At 38.3% G+C, this 15,841-nt stretch overlaps 1 protein-coding gene across 3 annotated transcripts in view; it reads right to left on the bottom strand.

Moving 5' to 3' along the window:
• KIF16B (kinesin family member 16B) overlaps positions 1 to 15,841 on the bottom strand; it is a 137,866-nt gene that overhangs the window by 31,284 nt on the left and 90,741 nt on the right. For all 3 annotated transcript variants that reach the window (XM_031504221.2, XM_077781849.1, XM_077781850.1), the window contains one exon: positions 10,698 to 10,787. In XM_031504221.2, coding sequence (XP_031360081.2) covers positions 10,698 to 10,787 — 90 coding nt within the window. The remainder of the gene's footprint in view (positions 1 to 10,697; positions 10,788 to 15,841) is intronic.

The following is a 15,841-nucleotide window of genomic DNA, read 5'->3' as shown; positions in this document are numbered from 1 at the left end:
CTGGCTGCCCTGGCTGCCCTGGGACCCTGGCAGGGGTCAGGAACCCCCTGGACAGAGCCCCCAGAGACACTGGCTGTGATCTCTGTCCATGGAAAAGAGTTTTCAATCTTACAGGATGAATTACCAGCTCTGAGTGTTTGATATGAGTAATAATTAAGTGTGGCACAGGTGCAAAAGTAAAATTTTAGGATTCTAGATGAGGGGTCCAAAGAGGACAAGATGGAGGAAATTGGGTGTGCCTTGTCCTTTTTCTCCTTCTTCATGCCCTCCATGTCTCACTGTGGTGTTGGCATTTTTCTGTTGGTTCAGGCTGGGGACACACTGTCCAACGTAGGTGACAGATATTGGCACGTTCTTGTAAATCCAGCCCAGGGAGTTTCTGGTATTTAATGTTTGTCACATCCCACTGAGGGCAGAGCCCCACACGCTGCCCTGCAGGACAGAGCTGGGCAGGGCAGCAGAACATGTTAGAGATAAACAGAATAAACAACCTGGAAACCAGCACAGACCAATTATGGCTTCTGCTTTGGCAGCGGGGCTGAAAGACAGAGACTTTCTACAATCTCAGAATCATCAATACCTCAGATTCCAACATGAAAGGATTCTGCTTGAAAGACCTACTTAATCTAGCAGCATATTCCTGACAAAGCCAACAAGAACAAGCTGTTCTTCACAAACCCTTGGAAGGCAGTGAGACTGTCACTAACAGCTGATGATTAATGGAGTACATATCCAAAAGTCCACTGAAGGAAGGTAGTAATAGAATAAAGAAACAACAAAACCCCCAATCCTCCCCTCTGCTTTTCACTAAGACAGACACAGGGCTCAGGCTTTCCTCAAGTCAACCAATAGTCAGGAACATCTAAGAAGTGGCTCAGTCTCAATGAGCACCTAAACCTCCAGCTATATTGTCTAGGAATTCTTCTCAGAGGCATTCCTCGCTCACAGATAGCTCTTATCCACACAAAACTGTTTTACTGAAAACACAACATGAATATTTTGATATTACGCAAATGCAGTAGGTAATTGAGTAGTGCCTTGAAAATCAGATTATCAAATGATCAAAGGAATTATTCTATCGAATAGTTCAAAAATTATGAGATGATGGACTCGCACCTCTCTAAAAGATTTCTTTTCAATTTCTATGTTACTCATGTACAAGATTTTTTGCACAGCAGAATCAATGCAACCTGGCATTTGATTAAACTTATTTCAATCTATCAGAAGACTGATAAAGCTCAGAGAACTGTTTGTAAGCTCACAGATTTGCTAGGGAAAGACCAAAAAAGGCCAGGTCTCATCAACAACCCCAGGAGGAAAGAAAGGAAATGAGAAGAAATAGAGAGAAACTGTATCTCTGCAGAATCATATCTATCAAGCCAAGAAAATTTTGCTGCATGAATCTAGCACCCAAAGCAACAACAAACACGAATTAATCCCCAAACTGGGTTTTTACAAGGCTCTTACACATTCAGATTCAGTGTTATGACAAGAAATTGTCACAACAATTTCACACACTGAAATTCACACACTGATTTCATTTTCCAACTAGAAATAGATGAAGAATTGTGTATTATGCTGGAAGCAAATATGCTGGAGGGTTTGCTGTTGTCTCTGATGTTCCACTTCTGGTTAGCAACTATGAATTCAGAGGGACCATTTGGAATAAATACATTTCCCTGTAATCAAGCTCTCACTGAACTACCTGATATGGTTAGCAGCGATGTTTTTCACACTTCACTTATTGGAATGAATTCTCCTGTTCATGTTGTGAGAAATATGCTAAAAATTTCTTCTAAAAATTTCAGCAGTCTCATGCTGCAGAAAGAAAGGCCAGGTGAAGTTTCCAAGGATCTACCACTTAAATCTCATCTGTAAGTAGTGGAAAAATTGGGTTGATATCGAAGTATTACATATATAAACTGGCAGGCTTGCAGACTGCTCTGAACATAATAAAATTAGGAAATGGAGCTGGAAACACGCATGTGACAAAATATGCTTCCTGTGTATGCACTTCCTGGCTGTTCTGGGTGATAAGAATATGAATGTTAAAATTAACTGCATCATAATTACCATAATTTGTACTGAAAGAAGGCAAAGGCTATAATCACATGCTCATATAATAGTATTAAAGGGTTTACACACAGATACGTGTTCTAAAACTTATTACCTTTTTTTCTTTCAATATTTATGGAAAGATGTATTACCAAGGCTATTAAATTCCCAGGCTAGAAAGTAAAAATGAAGGGTTGTCCTTACTTTAGATTAATATTTCAAAAACTATTTTCTAAATGCTTTTCTACATATAATTCTGCCAGAATACATATCATGCATTTGCTATTTCCATGCACATCAGTGTAGCAAATAATTTTCATTTTCACCTGTGCCCTAATACACAATTTCTATTAAAAAAAAAAAAAAGGCGTTTAGACTGTTTATACATTTTTGGTGCTTGGTGTTTGTCCTATGGTTCTCATATCAAGTCTCTGAGTACTATTATAATTTACCATTGTTAAAAACCAAAACTACAGTACATCTGTCTTGACTATTTGGAAAAAAAAAACCAAACCAAATTTGCTACTTCACATCCAGACACCCAGAAACATTCTTCCAGTTAAGCCAAAACACATCAACAAGCCTATTTCTTCACTGGAACAAATTTTCAAAGAAATAGAAAAATCTCAAAATATTGTTAGAGACTATGTTTAAAAAGGGCCATAGGGCCCCGTGAAAGAACCTGAACTGAGAATCCACATCCAAATAAACTTTCTAAATAATGAGAAAGCATCTGTAGCAAGATATGTACAATCATGTTCAGTATTATATGGTACACCCTGCTCTCTCTAGTGCATGTAACCCCTGATTTTAAATTGCTTCTTATTCTCCAGAGTTTCTAAACATCAATGTCAACAATGAATGAATTTGTGAATAGATTGGGACTTCACTCACTGAAGGATCAAGACTTTGGCATAAGTTCAGCAGGTTTCAGAACAAAATAATTTTCAACATTGTCTTAGGAAAGTTCCTTTATTTACAACTATACTACTCTGTGCTATTTAAAACCGAACACTAGGAGAATCCAAATATCCAGCATTTTGCATTCAATGTGAGCATACTACCTACAGCTTACATATTAACTATAATATATCGTTACTAATGCCAGTAAACTAGAAAATCCAATGGCAAAATCAGCAGTTTCAGGCCAACCAGCTCTGATGCAATAAGCTTCTGACTGCTGTTGCCAAATTAGCTCCTAAGCTCCAGGAGCTCACTAGTTACATGGCAACGGGCTTGCCAGCCCTGCAAGCCAAGTACCTCAGTCACAGAATATTAACATAAATTTTGCATTAAATAAAACTCTACAGCTGCAGAGTTATAATCCAGAACTGGAGCGGTCAGTCAAGATCCCAGCCCAAACACTGCCCCAAGTGCTCTGCACAAATCTGATGCCTTACTGCTCCACTCCTGGTTTAATATCTGTTTGCATTCTTCATTGGAAGGGAGAATTCTGCATGTCTGATAAGCCATTAAAAATAATTTAATCAATACATGAGTACACAGAAGTTGCCTAATTATCCTTGAGATTATTGGCGAGGGGCAGGAAGACTAAAAATCCCCAAATTCACACCAACCATGTTTTGAAAGTCAGTAACATTTGTCTGTCAGTGATCAATTCCAGAATCCAAGGATGTTCTCCTAAAATTAATGACTTCACCTCAAATTCATCCCCTCTCCATTATCTGTGCCAGCTGTTCATGTTGAAGATTTCTTCCACTTACTACTTATCAAGAGCACCAGATGTATGGACCTCTTAAAAAGGAGAGAGAGATCCTTCCCTGGCAGTCACCCAAAAGAGGAGTACAGAGTCAAAAGGGAAGGACAGTGAGATCAGCCACTGGTGGCTCCATAAACAGTTTGTGACTCTTCATTAATCATTACACAGCTGAACTACACCTGAACAATAAGCAGTAGTACAAAAGTGTGTAAAATGAACTTAAGAAACAATTAAAAACCCAGTGTCAGCTCTATTTTAATAGCAAATATACACATTATGTGTTGGGCGGTAGTGAGTATGGATGGAAGAAATAGGTATTGCTGTCATTGAGATGCAAACATTTGTCTTTCTTCACCAAGATGCAAAATACTTTGGATGAAAAACAGACTACTTTCTGAGTTTTGAAAAATCTGAAATATTACACTGTACTTAAAAATGTTTTAAAATAAGCTTGCAACAAATGTTTTGATTTCTGTATGTTTTTGAAAACATCCACTTAGTACTTCTGAAAAATCTGAAAATTATTTTCTGCTCTTTGAATTTCATGCAATTCTAACAGGTTATGACCCATAATTATTTTTAAACTCTAAACAGTCCATTTGTGCCTAGACCCCAAAAGACAAATATATACTTATATACAGGCCTCCATAAATTAAATACAGATATTACAGAAATTATTACATTCTGTTAAATAGGCTAGAAGTCAATAGCTGTGGCATTCCTACTGAACAGGACACACACATGGTCCTTATGTCCATAATGAATCTATAAATGCAAGCATGCCTTGTAGCTTCTCCTTGGCAGCTCTCCAGGGATTTTCTAATATTTTAAGTCAAGAATCACTATTAGCAATAAAAATGCCTCTATGGAAGGTGCTTTCCTTAACAACATGTAGATTTTTATGCATACAGGAACAGTTTCCAAGATGACTGACAGGGAACTCAATAAGCAGAAGTTACAGTGAAAGCCCCATAAAACCTAAATGCAAGTGGGACTTAAGGACTCCCATATGAAGGAGGGATTTCATAAACCCTGGATTTTGTTAGGAGAAATACAAATAGGAGCTGTTTCTCTGCTCTCTTTTGAAATAAAGTAGAGACAAGAAAGTGTTAGGAGAGTGAGACTTCCCTTGCAGCAAGATGTGGATCAGGAAGGAAAGTTTTCTGCAGAAACCAACATTCTGGTGCTATTCCAAAACCAGTAACTGGTAAGAAAAGGTGAAGACAGAGGGAAAACCAGGAGAATCTAACTATGGAAGTTCTCACTTCTCTGTTGAGAATGAAGAGTCCATTTGCTCTCTTCTCTAATAACAAACAAAAAATGCATTTATTAGAGAGACTACTTCAACTGAAAGCCAAGTATGGTCTCAATTAAAAATCCAAAAGTAATAAAATGGCCATTAACAATCTAGCAGTGCAAGAAAGCTGGAGCTGGGCAAATGACAGTCATGTAGGCCCCCCAAAAGAACAAGACACTGTTAAATGCTTGGTAATTATCTGTCACTGGCTCAGTCTCATCCTGCTGCAGCTTCTTAAATCTTTCAAAATTTGCATGTGGCACATTTTAGCCCCTTAATTACATTAGAAAAAATATGCAGATATATAATATATATGACATCTTTTAAGATCAGAAGATATTAGGTAAGTTTCTGCTTTTGAAAATGATACTTTTTTTAAAAAAAAACTTCCTAATATATCAGTTTGCCAAGATATCCCTTTGGGAGTTCAGTGGCAGAAACATGAAATGCAAGATCAGCAAATTATTAAAATACTGATATAGTAACTCAGAGCTGAGCAACTAATGAGCTGTAAAGTTCACTTCTAAAAGCAGGACACTCATATATTAAACATGCCCACAGTATTTTCGCTGTTCATTATAAATATTAATTTAGAGTGGGAAGGTGAACTGTGCAAAATAAAACTCAACTCTGATAAATTCTGATAAGATCCTTTTAAAGATTAAGTTTCTTTGAAATAATATATAGTGACTAAATACACAACTCTGACAAGTTTGGTATTAAAATGCATTTTAGCATCATCCTAAGTGAATCCTAAATTAGCTCAATGACAGATGAGCAGAAGCAGACAGATGAGTTTCAATTTACCAAACAAACTGAACTGCTACTCATATTGCAGAACTAATCCAAAATTACCATAAATTACAGCTATTTTAAATATAGGTAAAAATATGGAAAGCCATCAGTCATTCACATATGCAACACTGTTAATGAAATTCCTTCAAATAAAACAAATGCCTAATCTATGCTGCAGCACACAATATTTTGTGTCTCATCCATCACAACATGCTCTTCCCCTCTGATAAACAAGGACACAGTAGTTTGTAGAAATGCTGACAAGCAGAAGAAACCCACTGCATATTATATTGGTCTCTTCTGCCCACAGACCTGCCAATCCCTGCTCCAAGTCTGAAGGCAGGAATGGACACAACAGCCTGCACTGTGCAAAACAGAGAAACATTGCTGGTGCTGCAAGGGTTTCCAGAACAGGAACTTATGTGACAGCACCTATAGAAAACCACTGGCTCACATGAGCAAATGCTTATCTTGCTTCTCCTGATCTTTAACATGCTTGGTATTTAGCAAACATGGGTGGATTTGAACCTCTCTGATAATTTGGTGAAAGTTGTTGTGAAGTGAAAGCTCCATCAAGGCTGGAAAAAGACACTTTTGGCAACCTTGTAAGACTTGGTGCTTGCAGTGACCTACAAAACTTCTTCACGAAGGAACAGATAGATTAATGGAAATACCATGTGTTTCCTACATGGAAATTAGACACTTATGCTTTGGCAGAACTAACTAATAATTCTGTGACTCTCAGAAAGTTTACCTAAGACACAAACATATGGCAACACAGAAGTGTCAATAAGGAACAAACTGACACATTAAACTGGCAAATGTATTGACCTAGCAAGCAAAACCACAAACAGAGAGAAAATGATAAAAGAAAACAAGCTGCCAAAAAAAAATGTGCCTCTATAAGCTACTAATAAAGTGTGCAGTGTAGAGAATTTAAAATACAGATAAAATGCACAGGAAAAATATTAACTATGAACTGCTAACTACAACAAAAACAACTTCAGCTGGGAAGATTCCAAGTTGAAGCAAAGTTTGTGCCTGTGCCCTAGGCTGGGATTTTATCCTGTTATACACGCTTGGATGGTGGACTTCATTTTGACCTAATAATAGTACTCATGCTATCATGGTTCTTCCAAACAAACAAATAAGTAAGAATAAAAAAAAACCTACTCCTTCTTGAAACACCAAAAAAAGCCTGAATTTGTACTGTCAGTCACAAATGCTTTATTCAAAAAGGTGAAATTAATATGCTGCAGCACATGGGACATTTTAATAGTGGCTTAAAGAACAGCAGATTCCTCCTGGATCCAGTTACTACCTACAAGAACAAAACTGATCTCCCCCTGATGCAACCATTAAAGAATTCAGTTATTCCTCAACATACTGGCAGGACCAATAACCAACTCTGAAGAAGACTACTCTAGCACATTTTCTTAAATGGGGAAAATCAGTCTACACAGGAATTCAGGTGGCCCTTTTTCATGCCAATTGGATGACTGCCTGGCTCTTTTTTCTAGAGTTATATGTAATTAGGATATTCCTGTTGACAGATTATAACTCTAACACCCAAGAGGAAATGGCAATTTATTCAAATAAAAAAATTGTACACAAGCAATATTTTTAAAAGCATATATGTAAAGAGAACATTTCAATTTCCCATTAAAAACTCAGTTTTACCTTAAAAGAAAAATCTGTAATTTAAAAAGATGACTTAATTTTTTTTCTCTTTCTCCTTTTTCTTTTTTAAACTTTTTCTTAGATATTTAGTGCACAGTAGTTTTCATTTCTGGTTTTCATACTGTTCTGGAATGGGAACAATCTTGAGCCCCAGACCCAAGGTCTGTTCCATGCTTATTTCATTTTTAGCTTAAAGCATATGTTAAAGAAGACCAAGAAAGCATGTGCACACTATTGCATGTCTCTCCTTCTTTAACATATTCCTATTTTTTAATATACTGCCCAAGCTTCTTTACTTGTGCTAATTCTCAAATCAGGGTCACTTTCATGGCTTGAATGATTTATTTCTTCTAATATCCAAGGGAACATGTAGGAGGGAAGAAAAATGTTAATAATTAAAAGTTAGATGTGAAAACTAAAAACTGCAATTCCATAAACGCTCTCTCCAATGGACTAAAGCTTCATCAAGCACAGTTCCTCCTCCTAAATGCCCAGAGTCTCTGAAGTAGTCAGATCAATTTTTCATTTTGCAGAAACTTGAAAGTCACTATTACAAGAGGGTATCTGTGAAGCAACGCTCTTCTTTCAAAGGAGAAGTTGTCAGGACGACAGGATCTGACTACAAGTATCTTGCAATGAAAAAAACAGCAACCCCCAGGGAACGAGGCCAGACAGCAATAAAGGGAATTTATGGCCAGGAGCAACACACAGAGTCACAGTTTCACTGCAGCATCCAGCCTGCATCGAGCACCCCTGCATCTCTGAAGTGCTGAAGGGCTTGTCAGTCTTACAGGACAGACATCTGAGAGCAGGCACAGAATCATAAAATCATTTGGGTTGGAAGAGACCTTTAAAGGCCATTGAGTCCAGCCCCCCTGTCATGAGCAGGGACATCTTCAACTAGATCAGGCTGCTCAGAGTTCCAACTGACCTGTCCCTGAATGTATCTGGTGATGAAGAATCCACTGCTTCTCTAGGCGTTGTAAAAATTGTGCCATTGTAAAAATTTTCTTTCTTACATTTTATTCTGAATCTGCCTTCTGCAGTTTAAAACCATTACTCCTTGTCCTACTGCAACAGCCCTGCTGCAAATCTATCCCCATCTTTCTAATAATCTATCCCCATTTTTCTAATAATCTATTCCCATCTTTCTAATAATCCTCCTTCAAGAACTGAAAGGCTGCCATAAGGTCTACCCAGAGCCTTCTCCAGGCTGAACAACCCCAGCTCTCAGCCTCTCTCCAGAGGAGAGGTGCTCCAGCCATCTGATCAACTTAGTATCCCTCCTCTGCATCCAGTCCAAGAGGTCCATGTCCCTCCTGTGCTGAGGATTCCAGAGTTGGATGGCTGGGTCAGAGCAGAGGTGGAGAATCACCTCACTAGACCTGCAGGACTTTTTTGGTGCAGCCCAGGACACAACTGGCTTTCAGGGCTGCGAGTACACACTGCTGGGTCACACCCAGCCTCTCATCCAAAGCACACCCAAATCCTTCTTGGCAGCACTGCTCTGAATCCCCCCATTCCACATCCTGTACTCATACCAGGAACTGCCTACACACAGGTGTACTTGGCCTTGTTGAACCTTGTAAGATTCCCATGGGCCTAATCCTCAAATTCATCTAGGTTCCTCTGGATGGCATCCCATCCCTCATGCTTGGTGTCATCTGCAAACTTGCTGAGGGTATTGCTTGTTCCTTCTGTGTCAGCTAATGGAGATATTTAACAGCACTGGTCCCAGTATGGAATCCTGAGGGACACCACTTTTCACTGGTTTCTATGACCATTGACCACCACCCGCTGGATGTGACCACTGAAGCAATTCCTCATCCACCAAAAGAGTTCATCCATCAAATTCACCTCCTTCCAATCTAGAGAAAAGGATTGTGGGGACCATGTGTCCTGGGATGATCCATAATTTTAGTGTATTCCATACCTACCTGCACCCAAGGATTGTTAGTCTCCTTAAGACTCTGCAGCCAGAGACCCTGTGTGTGTGAGGAGGTGCTGTTGTGGGTATTTTCCAAATTGGTCCCCCCAGGAAGCTTCCAAACAAATTCTGCATGGAATTTGTTTTGTGGGCTGTTTGGTCTTTACTCAGGTAAAGGTTTTTCCTCCCTCTTTGGAATCTCTTTTAATTTTATTTTTTTCCCCATCTCAGAGAGAGTGCAGCTGGCAGGTTTGAGCTGCCTTGGGGCGAGTTCTGTGGGTGTCTGCCCATCACCATGGGCTCCAGCAAGCCAGTCCAAATCAATCAGCTGCCTGCTCCAGGAGAGAAGACTATGGGAGCAGAACCCCTCTCTTTCTGGCAGCTTTGGTTTCACAACCACAGCCATCCACAAAGACTGCATTTTGCAATTAGAAACCCTTTCAAAGTGAATTTGCTAATTCTGCTGGCAGCAAAAAAAGCCAGGGAGTTGCCAGAGCCAGGCCACCCCATGCCAGCATCCACAGACCGGTGCTTTTCCCCTCATCCCACAGCCACAAGTGCAGAGCACAGCACCAACAGCAGAGCCTGAGAACAGGAGGAAGCAGCAGGCAGACCCCACAGGAGCTGGCAAGTCTTCATCTGCTGCTAGGACTGCTCTGTAAAGCTCCTGCCTTCCAAGAGGGATGTGATGGCATCTTGTCCCTTTGTCCTACAAGTCTGAGGCTATTGCTGCCTCAGGAAAGGTTATTTCTGGCATTTGGGGTCTCTCTTTGTTCCAGTGGGGTTGTGAGTTTTTTGCATTTTGGTACCTAGAAATTACTGACCTTTTTTTTTTCTTGCCTGTTGGCATTCTGTTTGTTAGTAATGTGTTATTTTTCCACCTACATCTACTCTTATATTATTCCTTAATGGTGGGAAGAGACTGGTTGGAATGAAGGGGAAAGTTACTCATTTCAGAGTAACATTTCTCTTTAAACTGTCCCAAACCAAGACAGCATGTCAAAGACTTTACAGATGAAAAGAGATGACACCCACAGCTCTTCCCACGTGCATCAATATAGCCACTCCATCATAGAGGGTCATTAAATTGGTCAGGCAGGAACTACATTGGTGAAAGTGTGCTGGCTGTCTGAAATCACCTCCCTTTCTGAGTGAACACATCTCAAACCACTTCTTTTCAAGTCTCTACCATTTTCTGTAAAAGAAGTTTTACCAGAACTTACCTCTGGGTACTTCAGTTTTAGAGTTCTGTGCAATTCTCGAAAACGACTGTACCGCCGAAACACTGTCCAGGTCTCATCCAAGACTGTTATCTACAGCAGACAATATAAAAGGAAGAAACAGAAGTAAACCCACGCAGTGTAAAATCCATGCAGTATACAAGGTTATAAGATTAAAATGGACAGTTCCTGGTTGTCTTAAATCCAAGAACTTTTATAAGTTTACTTCATTTTTCTTTCATTATGGTGACAGAAATGTATTTAATAAAGAGTACAAAGCAGAAAACACTTGAATGCATTTATTCCTTAATCCACAGTGGTTTGACAAGACTGTAAACACATAAGAACATCTCCAATCCCTTCTAGGTACACCTATTTGACTCTCAGTATTACTATCAGTGGGTGTTCCATTAATGAATAAATAACATCCAGAGTTATATTTATATTTATAGTTATATTCTTATAAATAGATACTGACAATTAACAAATACACATTACTTGGACAAACAGAATTCATTACCACATAGAATGGGATTCCAGTTTGTAGGATAAAATATTATACCAGCTTTTAGCAGAAGATACTCCTTTAAGACACTCTTGGTCTGTGTCTTCAAAATGGTGATGAACATTCCATTTATACAGGAAGTTTTCTTAAAACAAACATAATTACTTGTTGCTGTTCTCGACTTACAAAGTCCCGCAATTACTCCTGTGGATAAGAGTGCATAACAACAGGAGCAAAGAGGAAGGGCACACAAAACTTACTATCAGTTATTTGCAGAACTGAGATACTAAACAGTATCTGAAATTGGGTGACATTAATTAAGGACATTTCTAACTGGGCCATGAAAGTGTTTTGACTAGAGCATTTGACTTTACAGTCCAAAGCCAAAGACTTTGTGCAGGTCTGGTGACCAAAAGCTACCAAGAAGCCTAGCTGCAGGGTGAGTGAACATTATTCTACACTGACTAGCAGAGATGGAGAGAGACAACTGGCATTGCTGAAAACTGAACACTGCTGCTTTTTGAATCAAACAGGCCTAAAATGTGGCATTACCCCTCCCTAGGTATGATTTTATGCAGGAAGATAAAAAATAAGCAATTTCACAAAACATGTCTCACAAAAACACATGCATTTTAATCTTAAAAGTGACTCCTAAAATTAACAAGTATTTCTCTAATTATTGAGTGCAAAAAAAAAAAAGTTATGGAGGCAAAGAAAGTTGCAATGGAGTAGGATAACTGAGTAAGAGAAATAGAAATCAGAGTGACAAAGCCAGAAGAAACCAACTACAAATGCTGCTACCCCACATTTACAACAGACTCACCTCTGGTCCACTCTTTTCCATCCCTACTGCCTTTACTGTTGTATTTGGAATAGGGATATTAGGGGAAGTGTTTTGAAAACCAGAAATTATTGCATGTTTTATGACAAGAGGAATGAGATTTGGATTGGGCTTTTTCCTATTTTTACCTCAATTTTAAACTAAAGATTAAAGCAAACAAAACCAGCCTTCTCAAAACTTTTCACAAACATTATAACATAGGTTTTTCTAGCATGTAACCACAATGAAAATTCATTGTTTCATAAAAAACTTGTCTTTCATATCATGAATTAGCTTCACTGCTATTACAAGTCACCATCCCTGTAAGTGCTCAAAAAAGTGGATGTGGCACTTGAGGACTTGGTTTAATGGTGAACATGTTGGTACTGCTGAGTTGACATTTGGACTTGATGATCTTAAACATTTTTTTCAACCTTCACAATTCTGTCATTTTAGGACCCCTGCACAACAGACTACATTCCCTCAACATATTGTTAACAGTGTCTCAAACTTTACAACTCAGGTGAACAGATTTAACATTCATAGGTAGGTTTAACTAAAAAAAAAAATTAATAACTCTTCGGGAATATGCATGTTATACTGATCTCAATTAACCAATCAACCATCATGTTCTGAATAATTAAGGCAGAGGACTGTGTGATTTCAATGTTTGAGTAGACAATGGTCAAGTGTAATAGCTAATCATAAAACAAAGATGTTACTCATGCTGCATACTTTTTAATTCTGTCATTTAATATTTCAGAGTTGTGAAAATTCACTGTGATCATGCCATTTGTATATGATCTTTATTTGAAAGGGACCTATTTTTCCCCAGGGGTTTTCACAGAAGAGGCATGTCATGCTGGCTGTGCATCACACAGCTGTTTGGTGATAGGGTGACACCAAACTTACCCAAATCAAACTGCCTGCAGCCAATTATTTATTAGCTTTCTTCTACAAAGTTTAATAACTTGTTAGAGATGGACAGGAAGGAAAACAGCAAAGCCATGCATCTGTGCTGCTTGAGAACTGTTTTTTGGTCCTTGTCATCTTCTTTGTTTACTTTCCACGTTCTTGTAATGAGACTTGCAGGTAATTGCAAAATTTTATTGTTGCTATAGCTGGCACAATTGAAAAACAAATTTCAATGCTAAACAAAGTTTTAACTGACCCCTAAAGCAAGCATTAATGCTATTAGGACAGACAGAATCAAACTCCACTTGTATAAAGAGAATTACAATGCACCTGGCATAGAAATAACATTTTTAGAATATGACCTTTTACTCCTACAACTGATCCAACAAGTCTGGGCTGGGATTATTTTCCTCCATTTAAAAAAAACTGTATGACAGACTATATGCTCTGTGGGAATGGGAGAGGGACATATGCAGGTGTTTTGAACAAGTAAAGCAATTCTGAAAAGCCCTTTGCTTTTTACATAGTTTTCTAATAGAGTTAAAAGTATTTTCTTAAGAACAAAAACCATATGGTTAAGTACATCTGCAAGATAGATTTTGGAATATTCTTATCTAGGCACTGCTGAGATCCTACACTTGCCTCAGAATTGAGGGTTGTTTTGTTTCTCTAATTCTCTGATTTCACCATTTCCTAGGTAAAGCCTATAAATCTGAAAGAAGATATCAGAGTCGTGTCTCCTCATCTTTTCTTCTCATGATGACTGATAGAAAATAACCAAGGAAACATTTTCAATCAATTGCACTGTAAAGCACATCACAGAACTTGCCCTCTTTCTGCTCTGTAGCAACACAAGTAACACCATGACTGGGGAAGAAAAAAGCAATATTCCACCTCATTCTGAAAGTAATGAGAAAAAAAACAGGAAATACCTAATTTCTTTATCTAGGCTGGTTAAACTGTCTACAGTCATAATGAGAACTCGTATTTCTTCACATTAACCTTGCTGAAACTGCTCCTCACACTAGGAAAACAGCATCTGAAAAGCTAGAAGTTTTCTAAGAACTTCTTATAACCTTTTTTCTGTTTTATTATTGAGGGTATTAATCGGATAATGTTGACAGAATATTAAACTTCTTACTAATGTAGGCAGTTATGGGGCATGCATCATTTTCTTAAAGAACTATGTATCAATGAGAACTAACTCTGCTTTACTCCCACTCTGCAACAGTTCACCCAACTCAGAAATAAATTTGGCCTAGAAATGTGGGCTTTTTGAGCAGATTCAACACAGCATCTGGCTGAACAGAAATGGGACTGGATCTGAAGGAAAGCACTGACAGGATGTATCTGCCTGGATCTTTTCTTATAGAGTACTTGTCAGACATCACTAAAAGGCTTTGAAACACAAGAAAGCCAGTTTTGAAAGAATATCAAACAGGATAAATAAACAATGAGGAAAAGGTGAATGAGAAGGCTCATCTACAACTTTCAGTATTGTTAGAGGATGCCTGAAGGGCTGTGCTTGATTACAGACTGTTTCCATCACCTGCTCTCAGGAAACACTGCCTGTCCTCATGAGAGCTGGAGTTCCACCTTCCCTGCTGCCTTGCTGCTCCTTCTGCCAACCATGGGCACTGTCCATAACAGATGCCACTGGTTTTATTATTTTATTTATTATTTCTTTTATTTATAAAAGCTCTTCCCACACTGTTTCTAGCACAGCCTTTTTGAAACATCCTGACACAACATGAAAGGAAGGGGGAAATACATGAATAGTTCTCTGGCATGATAATTCAGCTCCAACATAAATATAGTGAGACCTGATTAAGGTATTACTGTTTCATCATGTCTTTAAAGACATAAAACTGTCACTCAAATGGAAGCTTTTTTGGAAATGAATCAATTAATACAGAATACTTAATGGCAGTCTAGCACAAACAGCTCCATGACATATTCCTGCTGCAAAAGAAGGTGCTGTCTGAGCTCTAATAAATTATTAGTTTCTTTCTGTTTTGAATTCTCTCCAGTCAGGTCTTGTAGGACCCACTCAACATCTTTAATTGGGATCTGTCCCCAGTGAAAGAACCTGAGTGGACAGAACATCCTGCTGGCCTATTCCCATACACGTCTATATCGACAAGATGCTGACCCTGCACTAAAACAAAATATTATTGGATAATATGTTAGGGTTGAAAGACCTATGAATTGACCATGAAGCTGCCAAAGAAAGCAGAACTCATTCTTTCTCTTCAGGCATTTAACAAAATAATCTTTACTACTGCATGTCACAAGAGGAATCGTATATATTTGTTATATAGAGAAATTCATTACATTTGTTGTTACATACTACATATGCAGGATTTAACTACAAACACAATGACTAGAAACATCTGTTGAAGAAAATACCTCTGAGATATCTAGGATTCACAGTTCTGGGGACTGTCTTAAAATTCAACTCAATCATCACTTGTCACTTTGTCAGGTTCCAGACTGCTATGACATGCAGATAGGTCAACTACCCATTTTCCCAAAAGCAAGAGAAACCTTGCTGAAGAAAGCTTATTTAGGAACTAGGAAAGGAAATGGGATTAGCAACACCTCAGTCCTTTCCCACAATTGACATATATTTCAGATGACCTGAAAATAAACTTGAACTAGGTGAAGTAAGGCTGAAATCAGGAATTATCTGACATGGTATTCTGACCTGTGAGGAAGAGATTAAATGAATAGGTACATTTAGTCTCCTCCCTCTGCTACATTTTCTTGCTTTTTAAGGCTAAAAAAAAAAAAAAAAAAAAAAAATACAAGCCCACTACTCCAGGTGTTCTAATTTTCGATATGTCCTAGGGTGACATTATGAGATTTGTATCTCCAATTGTGTGTTCTATTTATGCTGGACATGAT

Source organism: Lonchura striata, chromosome 3, assembly GCF_046129695.1.
Source record: "Lonchura striata isolate bLonStr1 chromosome 3, bLonStr1.mat, whole genome shotgun sequence".
NCBI lineage: Eukaryota > Metazoa > Chordata > Aves > Passeriformes > Estrildidae > Lonchura > Lonchura striata.
This window is presented reverse-complemented; position numbering and strand designations above follow the sequence as displayed.